Raw genomic sequence first — 16,027 nt, forward strand, 5'->3', positions numbered from 1 at the left:
GGAAATTATATTTTTTGCATGATGAAAAATCAAGCATATTTTAGGACTGAGATTTTTTTGCAAATCTCAAGAAAACAGGTTACATTCCACCCCAAAATCAAGAGCAAAGAAATAAAGGAAATCGAGCATATTTTAGGCCCAATTTTTTTGGTGTTGCGAGTCTCATTTAAAATGACAATTAAACACATTTTTATTTTTGCATATAAAAATAGCAAAATATCATAATGTCCTAAAACAGGCTCTAATAATTTTAAAGTAGTCAATTTAAATGTTGACTAGAAAATATTTAGTTTTGTGTAAATCTCAAAAAAAGGATCACATTTCACTCTAAAATCAAAAGGAAGAAATAAGAAGTTATTTTTGCATGAAAAGCCAAATTTTTTTTAATTAATGCATATTTTTCCATTTGCATATGCAAATGATACTAGCAAAACATGGCCCTAAAATGGGCTTTATATTTTTTATTCTGATTTTAAAGTGAAATATCACCCAGACATTTTTTTTAATGAGATTCACCCAAGGATGATATGAAACCAAATAGGATCCACGGCCAAATCTTGGGCTTTTGTTTAGAAAGGAAACCAGATTAAAGGTTATTAATAACAAAGACTACTACAATGGGTTAACAATGTAAACAAAACTGTACACAAGAAGATGTGCTACACATACAGACAAACATTTCACTCTGTGTCAGGGTTTAGTCTAGGTGGGCTGGGGTGGGGTGGGGCGGCTCAATCGTCTAGTTAAGTGAGGGACAGGAAAGACAGAAGAGCAATGAGTGGACAAAGACATGCGTGTTTGTGTGAGAGGACCGATTCAGATTCTCAGGGGTGTCGGGGACGGTCGGGTGCTCTCGCACAGACCACCATCAGGGCTCTAGAAGGAGAACAGGAGCGTTTTGTGTGAAATAAACAACCAAAACCTACCAACAGAGGTGGGCATCTCTCCCCACTGGAGCACCACGTCTTTAGTGATTCTGCCGTATGTGTTCACATAGACTCCCTCATCTTCATAACACAGAAGCATCTCCATGCCGTCGGTCTTGGGAAGCACCACAATGGCGTGAGGGGTAACACTGCCCTGAATCTGGGAAGGGAGGGGTGGGCGCAGATGAGCCTTGGGGTGACAAAAACGAGCCGTAGTGCAAAACATTCCCCATTAGGTGACGCTCTCCCCCCTCCCCCGGGTGGCCCTGTCAGTCATGACTCGTGCTGAGGGTGGCCAGAGCTTCTCCCTTTGAGAAACTGCTGCAACAATCGAGACTCCTGCCCTCCGCTCGACAGCACGAGCCCAAAAGCGCCCTGCTAACGGGCTACCATGGGGCATCGGAACGGTTTGGCTGCTTTGGTTCGTGTACGTGTTTGGTTTGTCAAAGGTCGGAGATCGGGGACATGTTTTCTTCTTACAGTGGAGATACTTTTCTATCACACTTGATAATGTTAGAACAATAATGGCAGCTACGTGCAGTGTAATGCAATCTGTTTTAGTCAACTTCATAACCATTCATCTGCAGACAGAACATTCATACGTGATGCTCTAAACTGTGTTACCAGGGTCCAAAATTAACATTTTGAATCGTTTTTATAACTAATATATATTCTTTATTATTAATTAAATGTATTTATTTATTCTTATTTATATATTTTTTTAAATATTGCAAAAGAAAAACAGCTAAAACTTTAAAAGTTTTTCTCTGGAAAGAAGTCTCTTAAATTCAGTAAAAATAGTAGAAAAGTTTGATTCCAGAAGTAATTATTGCTAGAAATTCTGCTTTGCAACCAATAAAATCAATAAAATACATTTTAAATATATTTAAATAGAAAACAAAATGTAATAATATTAATATATAAATATAAATATATACACACATACATACATATATATATATATATATATATATATGAAGAGTTCAGATGCAAAAGCCTCTAAGTGCCATCTGAAATTTTCTTCTAAAATGAGGATTTTTATCACGCTCCTATATGCATGTTCAGTTATTTCACTTTAATTGCATAGAAAGAGACCTATACGTTGCCATTAGAGTAAAATTACTGAACCTAAACATAGGAGCCTGATAAAAAATGCAAATTTTATATATAATATATTAATATATATATTTCACAATATTACTGTTTTCCCTTCTTTTTTTTAATCAAATAAATGCAGCCTTGCTGAGCTAAATGTGTGTATATACATACATATAAATAAAATTTAACACCCAACTGGGAAGCTTTTTATTTTTCTCATCAAAGCCAGGTTTTACTTGAATTTGGTTTTAGTGTTAAATTTGGACCCTGTCTGTAATTAAAAGGCACATATGTGATACAGACATCAACACTACAGTGCATCCCAGTGTCCCCAGAGAGGAGTCGTCCTATATAAAGTCCCTCAGGACCAGGGTAAGGAGGGGAGAGCTGCCTCCGCTCAGCCTGTCGTCACTTACGTGGGACGGAATGTAGATTTCGTACGGATTCCCAGAGTCGACATCTATCACGTGAAAACCAACGCTGGAGCCATAGATAACCTTTAACCGCTGACCCTCCTCCACCGTCAGGTCCACGAGCAGAGGCTTGTGCTGAAGATCTGTGAAAGACTTTGGAGAGACCGAAGAGGAGACACTGAAAGCACAATATACAGTATTCCCAAAGAAATATGCTCTGTGCAGGTGTTCTCTGACACTCACAGCACTAGTCACAAGTACTAAAATAGCTACTTAATTTGCACATTTTGTGCTCTGCCCTGCCAAATGAGTTCTAAGGCCTGTTTTTCTTCTAAAGTAATGCAGTTTACTTTAAATGAACACATAAACACTCTTTCTTAAGGGGGTAAAGGGGGTCTCACTGGACCGAACATCTGTCTCACCTTGAAAGCCATGAATTTGTGGTAGGGTTTGGGAGCCCAGGCATAAATCTCCACCGAATTCTTCAATGCAATCACCAAGAACTTAATCCTCTCATATTTGACTGTTAAATAACAAATACACGTGAAAATATTATTAGTATTTACTTAACCACATTCTCTCTTTCTCTGTATTGCTCTCCAAATTAGGGGTGGGCGATATGACCAAAATTGTATATCATAATGTAGTTATTTGTGCTTTAAATAAGGTGTTATGATATAAAACAAATTGATACCATAGAAATTTCATCATTCTTGTCACCAGTGTAAATACCACAAAAACTAATACTAGCTTAAATCTAAAAAAAAAAAAGAAGAAAAAAAAAAAAAATCAAGCTCACTGAAGACAAGTAAACAGTCTATATATAAATAAGAAACTAATTACAAGTAATAGGACAAAAAACTACAGTGGAACAAATAAATAATAAATGCAACATACACTGTATAAAGTAATTAAATGTATAAAAACACTGCATATTCTTTATTGTTAGACTCTTATTCTTTAAATTTGTTTTATTATGTAGGACTTTTCTTTACTGTATAGAAACAAATTATCCTTGCTGCTATTTATTGTCATTATTATTGTTTACTATTATCATTGCAATAATATTGTGTATCTGTTTGAAACAGTGTTGTTTTTCTAGAAGTTCTGCTCAATATGCTTTTGAATTGCCCCTCAGGGAATAAATACATTTTTTTTATTATTTGAATTTGTGTAAATCAAACATGTATTTATTTTTATTAAAGTTAAAAAAGTGATTTAGTTAAGAGCAGTGAGAGATTTTCTCTATTTTGTTGTTTGATTAACATGAATGACAGAAGCAGGAATATTAGACTGCTGTCACTTTAAGAGCTGCCCGGATCCAATATGCCGTTAGACATCTGTTTTCTTTCTCAGCTGTTTGCCTTCACTTTCAGACCTAGCCTTCAGTGTTTACAACGATACTTGCAAAGACAGGCATTTTGGCACATAAAAGTGAGTATTTAATTGCTCAAGGTCTATAAATTGGCAAAAATAACTTCAATATTCCCTTCACACTCTATGAGCACCGTCTTCATGTGCACGCACCTTCGCTGCTGATTTCATTTCAATGGCTTAAAGTCACTTGTTTTTAAACCGTGTGAGCACGTAACCTTGATAAGAGACAGTAGTCCAAAATCTCTACTGGTTGAAAAATTTCTACCGGACCATAATCATGTCTACCGGTATATTGCCCACTCCTACTCTGAATAGACATAGATATTAGTAATAAAAAATAAGTAAAAAAAAAAAACAAACAAACATACATATACACACATTCTGTGTATGGTTATATATGATATTTAACAGTTTACAATTTTTTAAAACTTTATTAATAAGTAAATGAAAACCCATTAGTCACTATATATTGTGATATTTTTTTCTGTAGTTATTGAGGTATTAAAACAATTATTCGGCCAAACAGACCAAAGGACATACCGACTTTATAATGGACACATCCCTCTAGGTCACCAACGGTAATCCACCCTTGTTTTTTTTCTACCTCAGGGTCATTGTGAAGTATCCTGTTTCTAAGCCATGACAGATAGTAGACCCTCAGTTTATTCTTTTTGCCTACAAAAAAAGAAGAGGAAGCATGAACCACTCGTAACAAACAGATAATACACAGATCTAACAAAACCAACAACATAAAACAGATCTTTGTACAGACAACTAGAGAGCTGATGATGAACTCACCTGATATGGTGACCAGGACATTGAGACCCTCCAGAACTTCCATCTGCTGAAAGCGCCTGCGGTTGATCAGATTGTAGACTTTGCCCTGACCACTGCGATCTAGTAACATGAGCCCATTTTCTGTTCCTACCAACAGGTTCACTCCTACAGCAAACAAACGTAATGTAAAAACGATTTGTGGTTTGTAATATGGATCTGAAGTGATATGAAGGCATTTATGCTACTTTCAATTCTATAACATTCGTTGAGTACCAAGTCAAAAAAGTTTGGACTCACCCCATAGTGCTGCACACAGGATCTCAGAGTTGAAGCGCTTCTTGTACTTGCGGATTTCCGGTGTGTCGCTGTGTGGCCTGATATTGGTGGGATTGACATTAACAACAGATATTTTCCGAGCCTCATTTAGTCGAGCTTGTTCCTGTTCCTGCTCCTGCCGTAGGTGTTCATCTGCAAAATGAGCTGTGACACCAAATAAAATGTCAAAATCATTCTTTGCAATTTATCATCATATAAAGCAGGCTAAACATTAGCTCCCTTTTCCACCAACACTGGCACTTTTTCAACAGAGAAGGGGATAAGAGGTAAATAAGGCACCTGAGGCAGGGTTGTCCTCATCATCCTCTGTGGGGGAGGTCTGATACACTCGTGGGTCTACAAAAGGTGTGAAGGAGGCTTTGGACCCACTCCCCATCCCAAACTGTCAACGTGGAGAATCACGAGTGAGAAACAAGCATCCGCGAAACATACAAACGGTGTCTTCTAATGACTGATTGTAGGAAGCAAATGCAAGCATTTCTAGTATGAACTAACTGCAACGTGAAGAGTTTTGTCTGCAGTTAGAACAGTCCATTTATTGTAACATGTTAGCAGGAAAAGCAAGGACTACAAAGGTTTTTTTGCAATCAGTATTTTGTCTTGTTTTCCAGTATATATTCCAGTTTATAGTATATAAATATATGCGTGGAAATGTTTTCTTATTAATTTATTTCAAAATGTCTTATACTGTTCAAAAGTTTGGGGTCTGTAAGATTTTTTTTTTTTTAAAGAACATTTAATTGATTAAAAGCTACTGTAAATGCACTTACAATGTTACAAAAGCGGTTCATTTGTACTTTCTATTAAAATAATCCTGAAAAAAGCAACTTTTCCCATATAAGAGACATAACATGTTCAATACTAATAATGAGAAATGTATCTTGAGCACCAAATCAGCATTATTACACTATTACATTATTATTATATTATTATTACATTGATAATAACAAGAAATGTTTCTTGATCTCCAAATCAGCATATTAGAATGATTTCTGAATGATCATGTGACACTGAAGACTAGAGCTTTGCATCACAGGAATAAATTACATTTTTTAAATATTTACATAGTATTATTTCACATTATTACTGCTTTTAATGTATTTTTTTATTAAATAAATGCAGCCTTGGTGAGCATGAGATTTGAAAATAATATTACTGACCCAAAACCTTTAAATGGATATGTTACACACTTTTTAATGAATTAATCTCGTTAAAATTATGTTTTGATTATTATTATTTTTTTTAATAAGACAAATACTGATTATTAATTTATCTTCTTTTTTTTGCAGCAAGAGCACAAAATCAAGGCACATAAGAGAAGGGAAAATGGAGCAAAGGGGAGAAAGCATCTTATTGACTGGCCGCTGTCCCCCACATGTTTAAATGTTTCAAAAAATATAAGCTTAAAATTAAAGTAAATCAAATAAGGAGAACAAATAAGAACCAAACAGAAAAGAAGTAAAACCAAGAAAAGCAATGTGAGTTATGAAGAGATCTGGGCTTCTGTGCATCTACAGCCAGATTAACATGTGCATTTGAATCGAACAGGAATGGATTAGATGCGTCAGGTTAGAAATTTGAGGGTTGGAGTGCAGGGTGGCTCTAACAGGCTTGTCCATCACCTACTTCAGCCACAGAGTCCAGGTCCAGCCCACTAGAAAGCCGCCCAGGGCCCTCGCCAGACGAGTGGCTTTGCTGCACTAGATCAGGCAGATTGGAGTTACCGGGGAAACCATTGCTCTCGGCATGACCGAGCTTTCTTTCCCCAAACGTCTGCAGAGAGGAACAGAAAGAGGAGTAGGGCTACACTACTGCAGGCCCCTTGCATGGCTAAACCATCTTGCAGAGATTTTTGGGAAACGCACAGAGCGTGCGCCTCTGTCAGCAAGCGTGCGGCTAGCTTGATCAGAGGTTTTGTCTGAGAATTCAGAAGCAAAAGATGTGAAAGAAACACCAAAATATAACCCAATAAAATTAAGGCATAACCAAGGCAAAAATAAACATGAGTTGGCAAACTTAAAGAGAAATAAAACTGTGACACTAGAGGAATGAGTGTAGGAGTTTTTGCTATCCGGGAAAGCAACCTGTCTAGACAGGTGCACCTACCTCTCGCATCATCAGGGTACCGTCTTGTGAATTTTTGCCAAATGAATCATTGGCATGAAAATCCTCCTGGTTGACCAGTGAGTCAGTGCCACCCTGGCCAGCAGAAGGCCTGTTGGGAAAATAGAGAAAAAAAGACTTCTAATAAATGATTAAGCTTTCTAGAAGACATTTTAAAGACCCCTTGAAATGGTTGGCGAACACAATGTTACTTTTTTTGTGTTGAAATTAGTTTACAATAGGGGTGGGCAATATGACCAAAATCTTATATCATGATATGAGTAGGCTAATTTTATTTCACGGTAACAATATATATCATGATATGGTTGTTTTTGCTTTAAATAAGGTCTTTATGGTATCAAACTTTTTGATATCATAGAAATGTCATAATTTTTGTCACCAGCATCAGTATCACAAAAAACTAATACTAGCCTAAATTTGAAAAACAAAAAACAAAAAACCTCAAGCTCACTGAAAACAGATAAACCATCAGCGATTAAATAAGAATAAGAAACTAATTACAGAAACAATAGGACAAAAATCTAGAACAAACAAGAAATGCTACATACTGTATAAAGTAATCAAATAAAAACACTGCATATTCTTCACTGTGTAAATTAAAAATATATTCCTTCTTGCTAAAGTTACAAAAGTGATTTAGTCAAAAGCAGTGGGAGATTTTCTCTCTTTTGCTGTTTGATTAACAGGAATAACAGACAGCAGGAATATTAGACTGCTGTCTCTTTAAGAGCTGCCCGCATCCAATATACTGTGGCACACGTGTTTCACTTAGGACCTACTGTGTTTACGAGGATACTTGCAAAGACAGGTCTTTTGATATAAAAGAGTGGGTATTTAAACATTCAAGGCCTATAAAGTGGCAAAAATAACTGTTCAATACTCCCATGCTCTATGAGCACCGTCTTCACGTGTGCCCACCTGTCTGACAGCGCTCAGAAACTCTTAGACAGCATGCGCATGTAGGGAAATCGGTTCTCTTTTGCTGCTGATTGTGTTTCAACTGCTTAAAAACTGTCAAAAATCGGTTGACAAATTTCCATCAGTTAATCATGTCTACCAATATATCACCCACCTCTCGTTCACAATGCAGGCTATTTCAAACTACTAACATACTATAAACCGTTTCTGCAGTTTATTATATCCTTTATAAAATTAGTAGGCAGTATCATGTATATACAATGAGCAGCAAGTATTCCATTTTAAATACCAAAAAATAGATTACAAACCATTTTTGTTAATTGAAATAAATCTAAAATAAAAATGTATAAATATTAGATGAAAAATATAATAAAAATGTTCCCAGAAATGTCCACCTAATTTAAACGTTTAGGTTGAAGTACTAAACGTCTACAAACTAAAACAAAAATAAATCATAAAATGTATGAAAAAAACCAAAAACGTCAAAGCACATAAATGACAAAAATTTAAAACTAAAATGAAAATAAACAGAAAATACGAAAATAAGAGCCAATTCAAAACATGAATGTTATAATTGTATATACGTAATACTAAAACAACACTAATACTAAAAACATTTTTGATGTTTGAAAACACTCACATGATGCGTGGAATATCACTAACAGGAACAGTCCCATCATGAGCCCCGCCTTCATCCTCTTCCTCACTGCTTTCTGAATCCTCACTGGATGAGGAATAATCCGTCACTTTCCTGGGAGGCCGGTTGGTTTCCTCATTGGATCTCAGCTCACGGAGTTCTTTGGCCAGAGCAGTGAGGTCCTTTAGGGCAGGGAAAGAAGGGAGAGGAAGACACAAAGAAGATATGTAAGATTTCATTCATGCCTTAATTTGCTTGATTTGGTCTCCAGTGAACAATGAATCCACTAAAATGTAAACAGCATTTCATGTTTTAAGCCTGCAAAGAGCATATGCTCCAGCGATATCTGTTAGTAGGAGTCATGATAAAAATCGTTTTGCACATTTAGGTCATGTAAATGGCACCGAAGAGACTACCAGAAACAAACAAATAAGCAAAACATCACAGATTAACAAATTAACTAAAACATTTTATAAAGCTTTACAAATCAACTCTGAAAGTGGGATAAAAACATCCGCCATCATTTCAAAGAATGATGCACAACTGTATAAACCATCACGTGCACAAGTCAGAGAAATAATAGACCAGAACACTGAATAACTGAAGCATAGGGTTTGTTCCTGAGGCCTGTGCCCTGCATGCAGAAGGTTAGTAGGAATCAGCAGTTCCCGCTCTGGTTCTGTCTTACCAGCTCCTCCTGTCGACAGGCCACCAGGCAGCCAGATAGAGAGAAAACGCCATTGAGAAACCAGAAGAAACTCTTGCACGATTATATTTAAACACTGATGCATGAAATGAGATGTGAATTTCCATTTTTGACTGAATATACAACCTGTGAGTAATAATCTAGTCATATTAGAGACAAATTCAGCCATAGTTCACTGACAAGCTACGCAATATCGCAGATGAATTGCCTTCGATAATGAATGCGATATTGCGTAGCTTGTCAGTGAACTATGGCTCTGTGTATTAAATGCCGCTCCATCTGAAAGCAGGTGATGGAGATTTACTACTAATCACAGAACCGGCTTTACTGACGAGATGCGCATGATCATCGCATGCGATATATCGCCCAGCCCTAGTTTTACGAATTTAAACAAGCACAACACGCATTCATTTTGATTATCTTGTTCTCTCACAATGACTTTATTGCGACAATTTATGCAAAAAATATTCTACGAATGATTTACACAGAATTTTGTACTGCTTTACAGCTCACTTTGTTGCATCAATTTATGTAATAATGGCTTTGCGAATGATTTTTGAAATAACTATATTTGATTTTAAATTAATATGATAATTCACGCAGGAACAGTTTTACAAATAACTTCCACAAATTCGTTTAACTCGTCTGTCTGTATTGAATACAACAATGCATTTATGAATGACAATTACAAACAAATTTACACAAAAAGTTTCTGGCTAAGAATGATAACAACTGAATGCTCTGTATTTCTGTCCCTCACTGCCTTGTTTTTATTCGTGTCAAATTAAATAATAGTTCAGCTGATTAAATTGATTATAAAGTTAATACTATTAAAGAGTTGCAGAGTCATTACTTCTAGAAACAAAAAATTCCTTTTTCGTGGCCTAAGACAGATAGTACCTAGGTAACAGTGAAAACTCTGAGACTGTGTCAAGGATTTCTGATACTGTGAACGACTGTGACAAATTGGTGCGATGGAGAAACGTACAGCTAATGATGATGACTGACACAGCGTCTGAAGCTGTGAAAGAGAGCGACAGACAGAAAGACTGGAGGGGAGTTAAGGAATGAGAGATGGTGTGAAATATTAATGAGAGAACGATTGAAGACATGAGAGGGCGTGTGACAGAAATAGATGAGACAGACAGCGAACGAGTGCTTGAATGTAAGGAGCACGAACATGAGCAGAAAGAGATGAAGTGAGCAGATGTCACTAACCTCATCTACGGCTTTCTTATAACTCTGGAGAAAGAGAATTGACAATAGAGAACCACGCATGGAGGAACAATTGAGCAGGTTAGACAAAATGTTAAATGAGAAAATGGTTAGTAACACAAAGCGGCACACAGTCTTTTCAACTTCGAGCCAAGGGTGAACAGCTACATACATAAGCTAGCTAAAGGTTATGGAAAGGTTATGAGTAGGTTAGCTCAAACGAGACTTGATTTACTAGTGATATATTAAAGGCCCCATAAAATCAATGTGTTGACGTACTTCCTGTTGAAACGGGAAGTTTGGATGGGGAATATTAATGGATTTTATAAAAGACATCTAGCATATAGGTGATTTAAAAGCTAAAAGATATTGACTGAAAGCAACAAAACTCTATTTTTGATTTAATGGGGTATTTAATTGATGGTAAAGACATCACGTTTGGAAAGAACATCAACAGCTGTGCAGATCTTTTAAAAAAAGCTAGTTTAAGAAATCTTGAAAAACCAGCCCTGTGAAAGCAGAAACATATGCAGCATAGTTAAACTGTGGATTCTGGGAAATGTGTTTCTCACCGCTGGTCGGCTGGGTCTGGTCACCTCCCTGTTCTCCTCCTGGGTTTTGGGCTTGGATTCTTGGGACACTGCTGGGGATCCCTCAGGTTTACTGGAGCCTGTGGAGACAATCGAACGTCAAGACTCCCTAGTGAAGGTGCTCAGACTGAGAGAATATTCCAGAGGGTCTCTTACCTCCCACCCGGTTCCTCTCGCTGGAGCCTCCCTGAGAGCTGGGCGTGCTAGAACTGGAAGAACTACCACTGCTGGTTCTCTGGAGAGCTGACTCCATGGAAATCCGCAGGTCTGGGTTACTGTGCCAACGGAAGGACACATTCAAACAAGCCACATTGTCCAGTTCAGTTATCAAACAAGCCACAAACTGAACTCAACTTTTGACAAAAGTAAAGTAAAAGTATAGAGATAAACAGGTGCAAGTCTCAGGAAAAATCATTCACATATTTTTTTCCATTATTTATTTGTCTGGATACCGACAGAAACTGCTGTTTGTGAGTAATAGATATATAAAAACATGTAATTACAAAGAAAATTAATAATAATAAAAAAACAAAACATTGGTATTGTAAACTCCAATTGTAGTTGTACCTATTGGGATAATTTAATAATTACTTCTAATTAGTTAAATGTTTTAATTATTTATGGTATAGTATACTATAAATATAAACAGTATTCACAAGGGCAACCTTGATCTGCAATAAAATGTGTAAAATGAGTTTAAAATAAAGATAGAAGTTAATAAAAAGTGGAATATACCTGGCTCGGATCAGATGTGCTCCGGTTCTCGGTCCCAGTCCTCCTGGTCCATTCCCTGGAGAATTTTTTCTCACCAGTGCAGGGGATATGGAAGTGGTCCTTTGGGGCACCTGAAGCATGTTAACAGATGTTAAGACGTTACTTTACTAAGATGAACTTTAGAAAAACTGTTTTTTTTTTTTTTTAAATACAGGCTTTGTTTTTTTATCTTATATCACATTTAGTAACACATTATACATTTATGAATAAATTTCACTCGATAGCAGTGGATCTAAACCACTTTAACTTTTAAAATTTTTAACTGATTTAACTTTTAACTTGGGCCTTGAACGTGTCAGTTGCATTGCTGTCTATGCAGGGTCATAATTTAATCAAAAATATCTTAATTTGTGTTCCGAAGATGAACAATGGTTTTATGGGTTTGGAACAACATGAGGGTGAGTAATTAATGACAGAATTTTCATTTTTGGGTGAACTATCCCTTTAACTATGCTTGACTATACAGTCAGTTAAATATCATTTTTCATATTTAGCAATGTTTTTTTCACTGCTTTCTGAGACTCAGTCAGAAAAGACTTGTGATCCACCTGTTGAGAATTTCATAAGAATTCCAAATGAATTACTATTAATGTCACTGGATTACAGGAACAACGCATTTCATCCCAGATTATCACCTTTGGAGGGACGTCATCTTCCTGTCTCAGCCAAGAGCTACGGTCAAACTTCTCATCTCGGCTGGTAATGCGAGGTGGTGGGGCTGGGGTTTCTGACGTGGGGTCAGAGTTCTGCCGAGGCATCGGTGGTCGGTGAGGCGACAGACCCTCTTGGAAGGCTGAGACGCCCTGAGAGGACTGATCATGCAGTGACTGAGACCCTGTCATGGAAGAGCTATGGGACTTCACAGAGACCAGGTGCGCCATCTGAAAGGAGAACTCTGGGGTCAGTGTTCTTCACAACACATCTGTCTCTCTAAAGATAGATCAGGAGGTCAGGAAGTACCTGAGGCTCTACCGGGCGGTGCATGGGAGGCGTCCGGGCCTGTTGTATGCCTCCACTGCTGAAGGACTCTGAGCGGGGAGGCAGGGAGGGGTCAGATATACGGTTGGCCACTTTGTGCTGGAGAGCCGGAGAGCTCTGGCGGTTCAGCTTGGAGCGTTCCTCAACCTGACAGACAGAGAGGACGTTAGTGTCCATGCAACTCTTCACAACTAGTCTGTTTCCTCTTTGCTTGAGAGTCAAAATGGACTGCGAAATGTGTAAAGTGGCTGATATGACACACTGTAGAATCTACACTAGAGTTTCACAACATACTAATTTACCAAGGTAACTTCTGCTAAATTTATATATTTAAATTCCAATTTTATATATTTAAAATAGAAACCAATTAGTTTAATAATTCTAGTAATAAGAAGAGTTAATATGATGATGAGACCTGTAAGTTTCTCTGTCAATCATATATATCTTTAGCATTCGCATAACCACCCAAGATTGAGTTTCTAAATCTTTGCTGAATTCCGCCTGTCCCAAATTAAGGAGACAGCCTCATTACGAGACATTTTACATATTTTTTAGATCTGTTCCCTTAACTTGACTGAAGATAATCTTTTATTCACTTCTGCAGACCCAATCAAAATGACTCAATAAGCGAAGATGAAACATACAACCAAACGACAGAAAAATAAATATCATCAGGTTAAAGACAGAAAGGAAACATTTAGTTCATTATGTCGAGTATGTTAAAGGAGATGCTGTGAAATCTCAAATTCAAACATACAAGCCTCAAACCTGTCATGCACCATTCACAAGCATTTTCAGACAAGAAAAGAATCACTTATGGCCATCCTAGAAGTAAGGTGACCAATGGGACAGTAAGACACGTTAGTGAGAAAACCATGTTTATTTCTTCTCTGAAAATGGAGGGAGGTTTGGATCTGAAATGACACACTGTCTTCAGAGCACAATCTGTGCCTACAAGTAACAACGCAACCCCTTGCCAGCTCCCCTTTGTAATTTTATTAATGTCTAAATCAGTGGTTCTCAAACAGGGGGTTGGGACCCACTAGGAGGCCTCAGCAAGCTTCCAAGTGGGCTGCAAGATGAGTTCAAAATATTAAAAATGAAAAAAAAAAACAAGGTTTTGAATGACCTAAAATTGCTAACAATCAAGATGTAAGCATATTTCTTATTTTAATTTGTTCACTTAACAATTGCCATTTTTAAGAATGAGATCTCATGATCTTATGTATGTATGACTGAATAACATAATAATAATTAAAATCTTAAGCAACTTAAAATGTTTATTATGAATATTTAAAAGTACTATTACTAGACCAGAAAAAACGTCATGGAAATTTTTATTCAGAAAATATATTTATTGTCAAGCTCTATTTATCAGGCAGAAACTGCCATTTGTGAATAAACAAATAATTAAAAAAAATAGTATCTACCAAGAAGTCATATAGATTCTGATATTGGGATTATGGAATTTATATTTTAATAATTATGTAAATTATTTTCATATTTTGCCACTCCTAGTTTCTGTAAATAAAAAGTTTAAAATGAGCAGCTTTGTCATTATGGTAAAAGTATCAGAAATATCTTGGTGGGCCTTGGAGTCAAATAGGTTGAGAACCACAAGTCTAAAGCTCATTTGTGGCCCAACATATCCAGACCTCTCTCATTTTTGTCCCACAATCCCATGCTCCTCTGTCATCAGCTTTCTGTAAGGAGAAGTGATAGGGAAGTTCAAAGAGCAGATTATGGAATATTAGAACAAGACAACAGCAAGAACGGAAGTGGTCAGAAGAAAATCCACCAAACTAACTGGGAGACAGAACCTTCACGAATACCCGCACCCAGAAAACGAGAGGAAAACAGAAACAAGGCATTCCAAAAGAGATCATCCAAATGCCCTGATAGAAAATTCGGAAATTTTCCGCATTAATTCTTTGAACATGTACCATGACCATATCTAGGTCAAGGCGAAAAAGGAGACACGAATAAGTCATGCTAGCGGAGGCAGACCTTTGAGACGTTTAAGTCTCTCTCAATATCAGCCCCTTTGCTGGAGTGTCCGGGATTGCGGCCCCGGGACTCTTGCTCAAGATGTTGCTGGACCATCCTGACCAGCTTGGATTGATCTGGCTCGTAAGACACACGGATTCTAGGAACGTTTGGCCCACTGACTATCCTGAGCGGAGCCTCGGCCAGCTCCATCTCTCTCGAGTGGGAGGTTGCTGGGTAGGAGGGGCGTCTCGAGGGCTGATTAGAGGAGCTCTTGTCAAGAGGGAGGAGTTGGCCGACACGTTTTTCTCCAGGACTGTTAAACGAATGGTGCTTCTTGGGAGGGATTCGAGGGGAGTTACTCTGAGCTCTATCCATCACCTGTGTTCAGATAAGCACAATAAAACCGTTCAGATTATGACCCACAAAACAGAAGACGGACGCGGAGGCCGATTCAGAGCGTGATAATCAAAAAGCATCCAATGGAATCTGAAAACTAACGGAAAGGTTATTGACAGGAAGTGAGATGCATCATATGTGGGCACCAAACCTGAAGAATTTGATAAAATTAAGCCATTAGCAAGAGTAAATGAGACAATTGACATATAATGAGTGACTGGAGATTATTGACAATGAGCAGTAGGGCTGGGTATCAGTACAGATTCCTGATTCAATATGATTTAGATTAATACGGTCTTGATTCAGTGCTGATTCATTTGGATTTATTTCAGTTATAATGTTTATTTTGATTACATATAAAAGACATTATCTCTCTGTTAATGTTGTAAATTATACAGGGCGATGCTTCTTATTCAAACTGGTACAAAAGGTCACCTTTTCCAACCAAAAGAACCAATTTAACGAGTCATTTGTCTCATGAATCAGGCTATACTAATATGGTGTATATTTTTGATTCACTAAAAAGAACCAAATCACTCATCAGTGAATCTTGACTATACTAATGGGGTGTAGGTTTTGTTTCACTAAAAATAGCCAACAAATAAGAATCATTTTATTTGTGAATGAGGCTTTTCTAATGTGCTGTAAGTTTTCATGATTCGGACTATGCGAGTTGTGTTGTAGGCTTTTTGCATGTAGCCCTCAAAGAAAGACCCATATTGCCATTATTTCAGTGGTACACTGCCTTTTAATTAAACTCACTTTCAGGATTT

General features: G+C 37.2%; 1 protein-coding gene across 3 annotated transcripts in view; it reads right to left on the reverse strand.

The window, feature by feature from the left end:
* LOC306865137 (traf2 and NCK-interacting protein kinase-like) overlaps positions 1 to 16,027 on the reverse strand; it is a 61,199-nt gene that overhangs the window by 6,082 nt on the left and 39,090 nt on the right. For 2 of the 3 annotated variants that reach the window (XM_079409540.1, XM_079409539.1), the window contains 15 exons: positions 12,852 to 13,016; positions 12,527 to 12,772; positions 11,853 to 11,962; positions 11,274 to 11,392; positions 11,100 to 11,197; positions 8,610 to 8,788; positions 7,034 to 7,142; positions 6,554 to 6,700; positions 5,207 to 5,309; positions 4,889 to 5,071; positions 4,613 to 4,756; positions 4,355 to 4,489; positions 2,860 to 2,960; positions 2,441 to 2,590; positions 927 to 1,086 (listed from right to left, as the gene is read on the reverse strand). In XM_079409540.1, coding sequence (XP_079265666.1) covers positions 927 to 1,086; positions 2,441 to 2,590; positions 2,860 to 2,960; positions 4,355 to 4,489; positions 4,613 to 4,756; positions 4,889 to 5,071; positions 5,207 to 5,309; positions 6,554 to 6,700; positions 7,034 to 7,142; positions 8,610 to 8,788; positions 11,100 to 11,197; positions 11,274 to 11,392; positions 11,853 to 11,962; positions 12,527 to 12,772; positions 12,852 to 13,016 — 2,149 coding nt within the window. Of the gene's footprint in view, positions 1 to 926; positions 1,087 to 2,440; positions 2,591 to 2,859; positions 2,961 to 4,354; positions 4,490 to 4,612; positions 4,757 to 4,888; positions 5,072 to 5,206; positions 5,310 to 6,553; positions 6,701 to 7,033; positions 7,143 to 8,609; positions 8,789 to 11,099; positions 11,198 to 11,273; positions 11,393 to 11,852; positions 11,963 to 12,526; positions 12,773 to 12,851; positions 13,017 to 14,876; positions 15,237 to 16,027 lie in introns of all 3 variants that reach the window. The other variant, XM_079409538.1, reaches the window with a different exon arrangement.

This window comes from Barbus barbus (assembly GCF_936440315.1).
Source record: "Barbus barbus genome assembly, chromosome: 46".
NCBI lineage: Eukaryota > Metazoa > Chordata > Actinopteri > Cypriniformes > Cyprinidae > Barbus > Barbus barbus.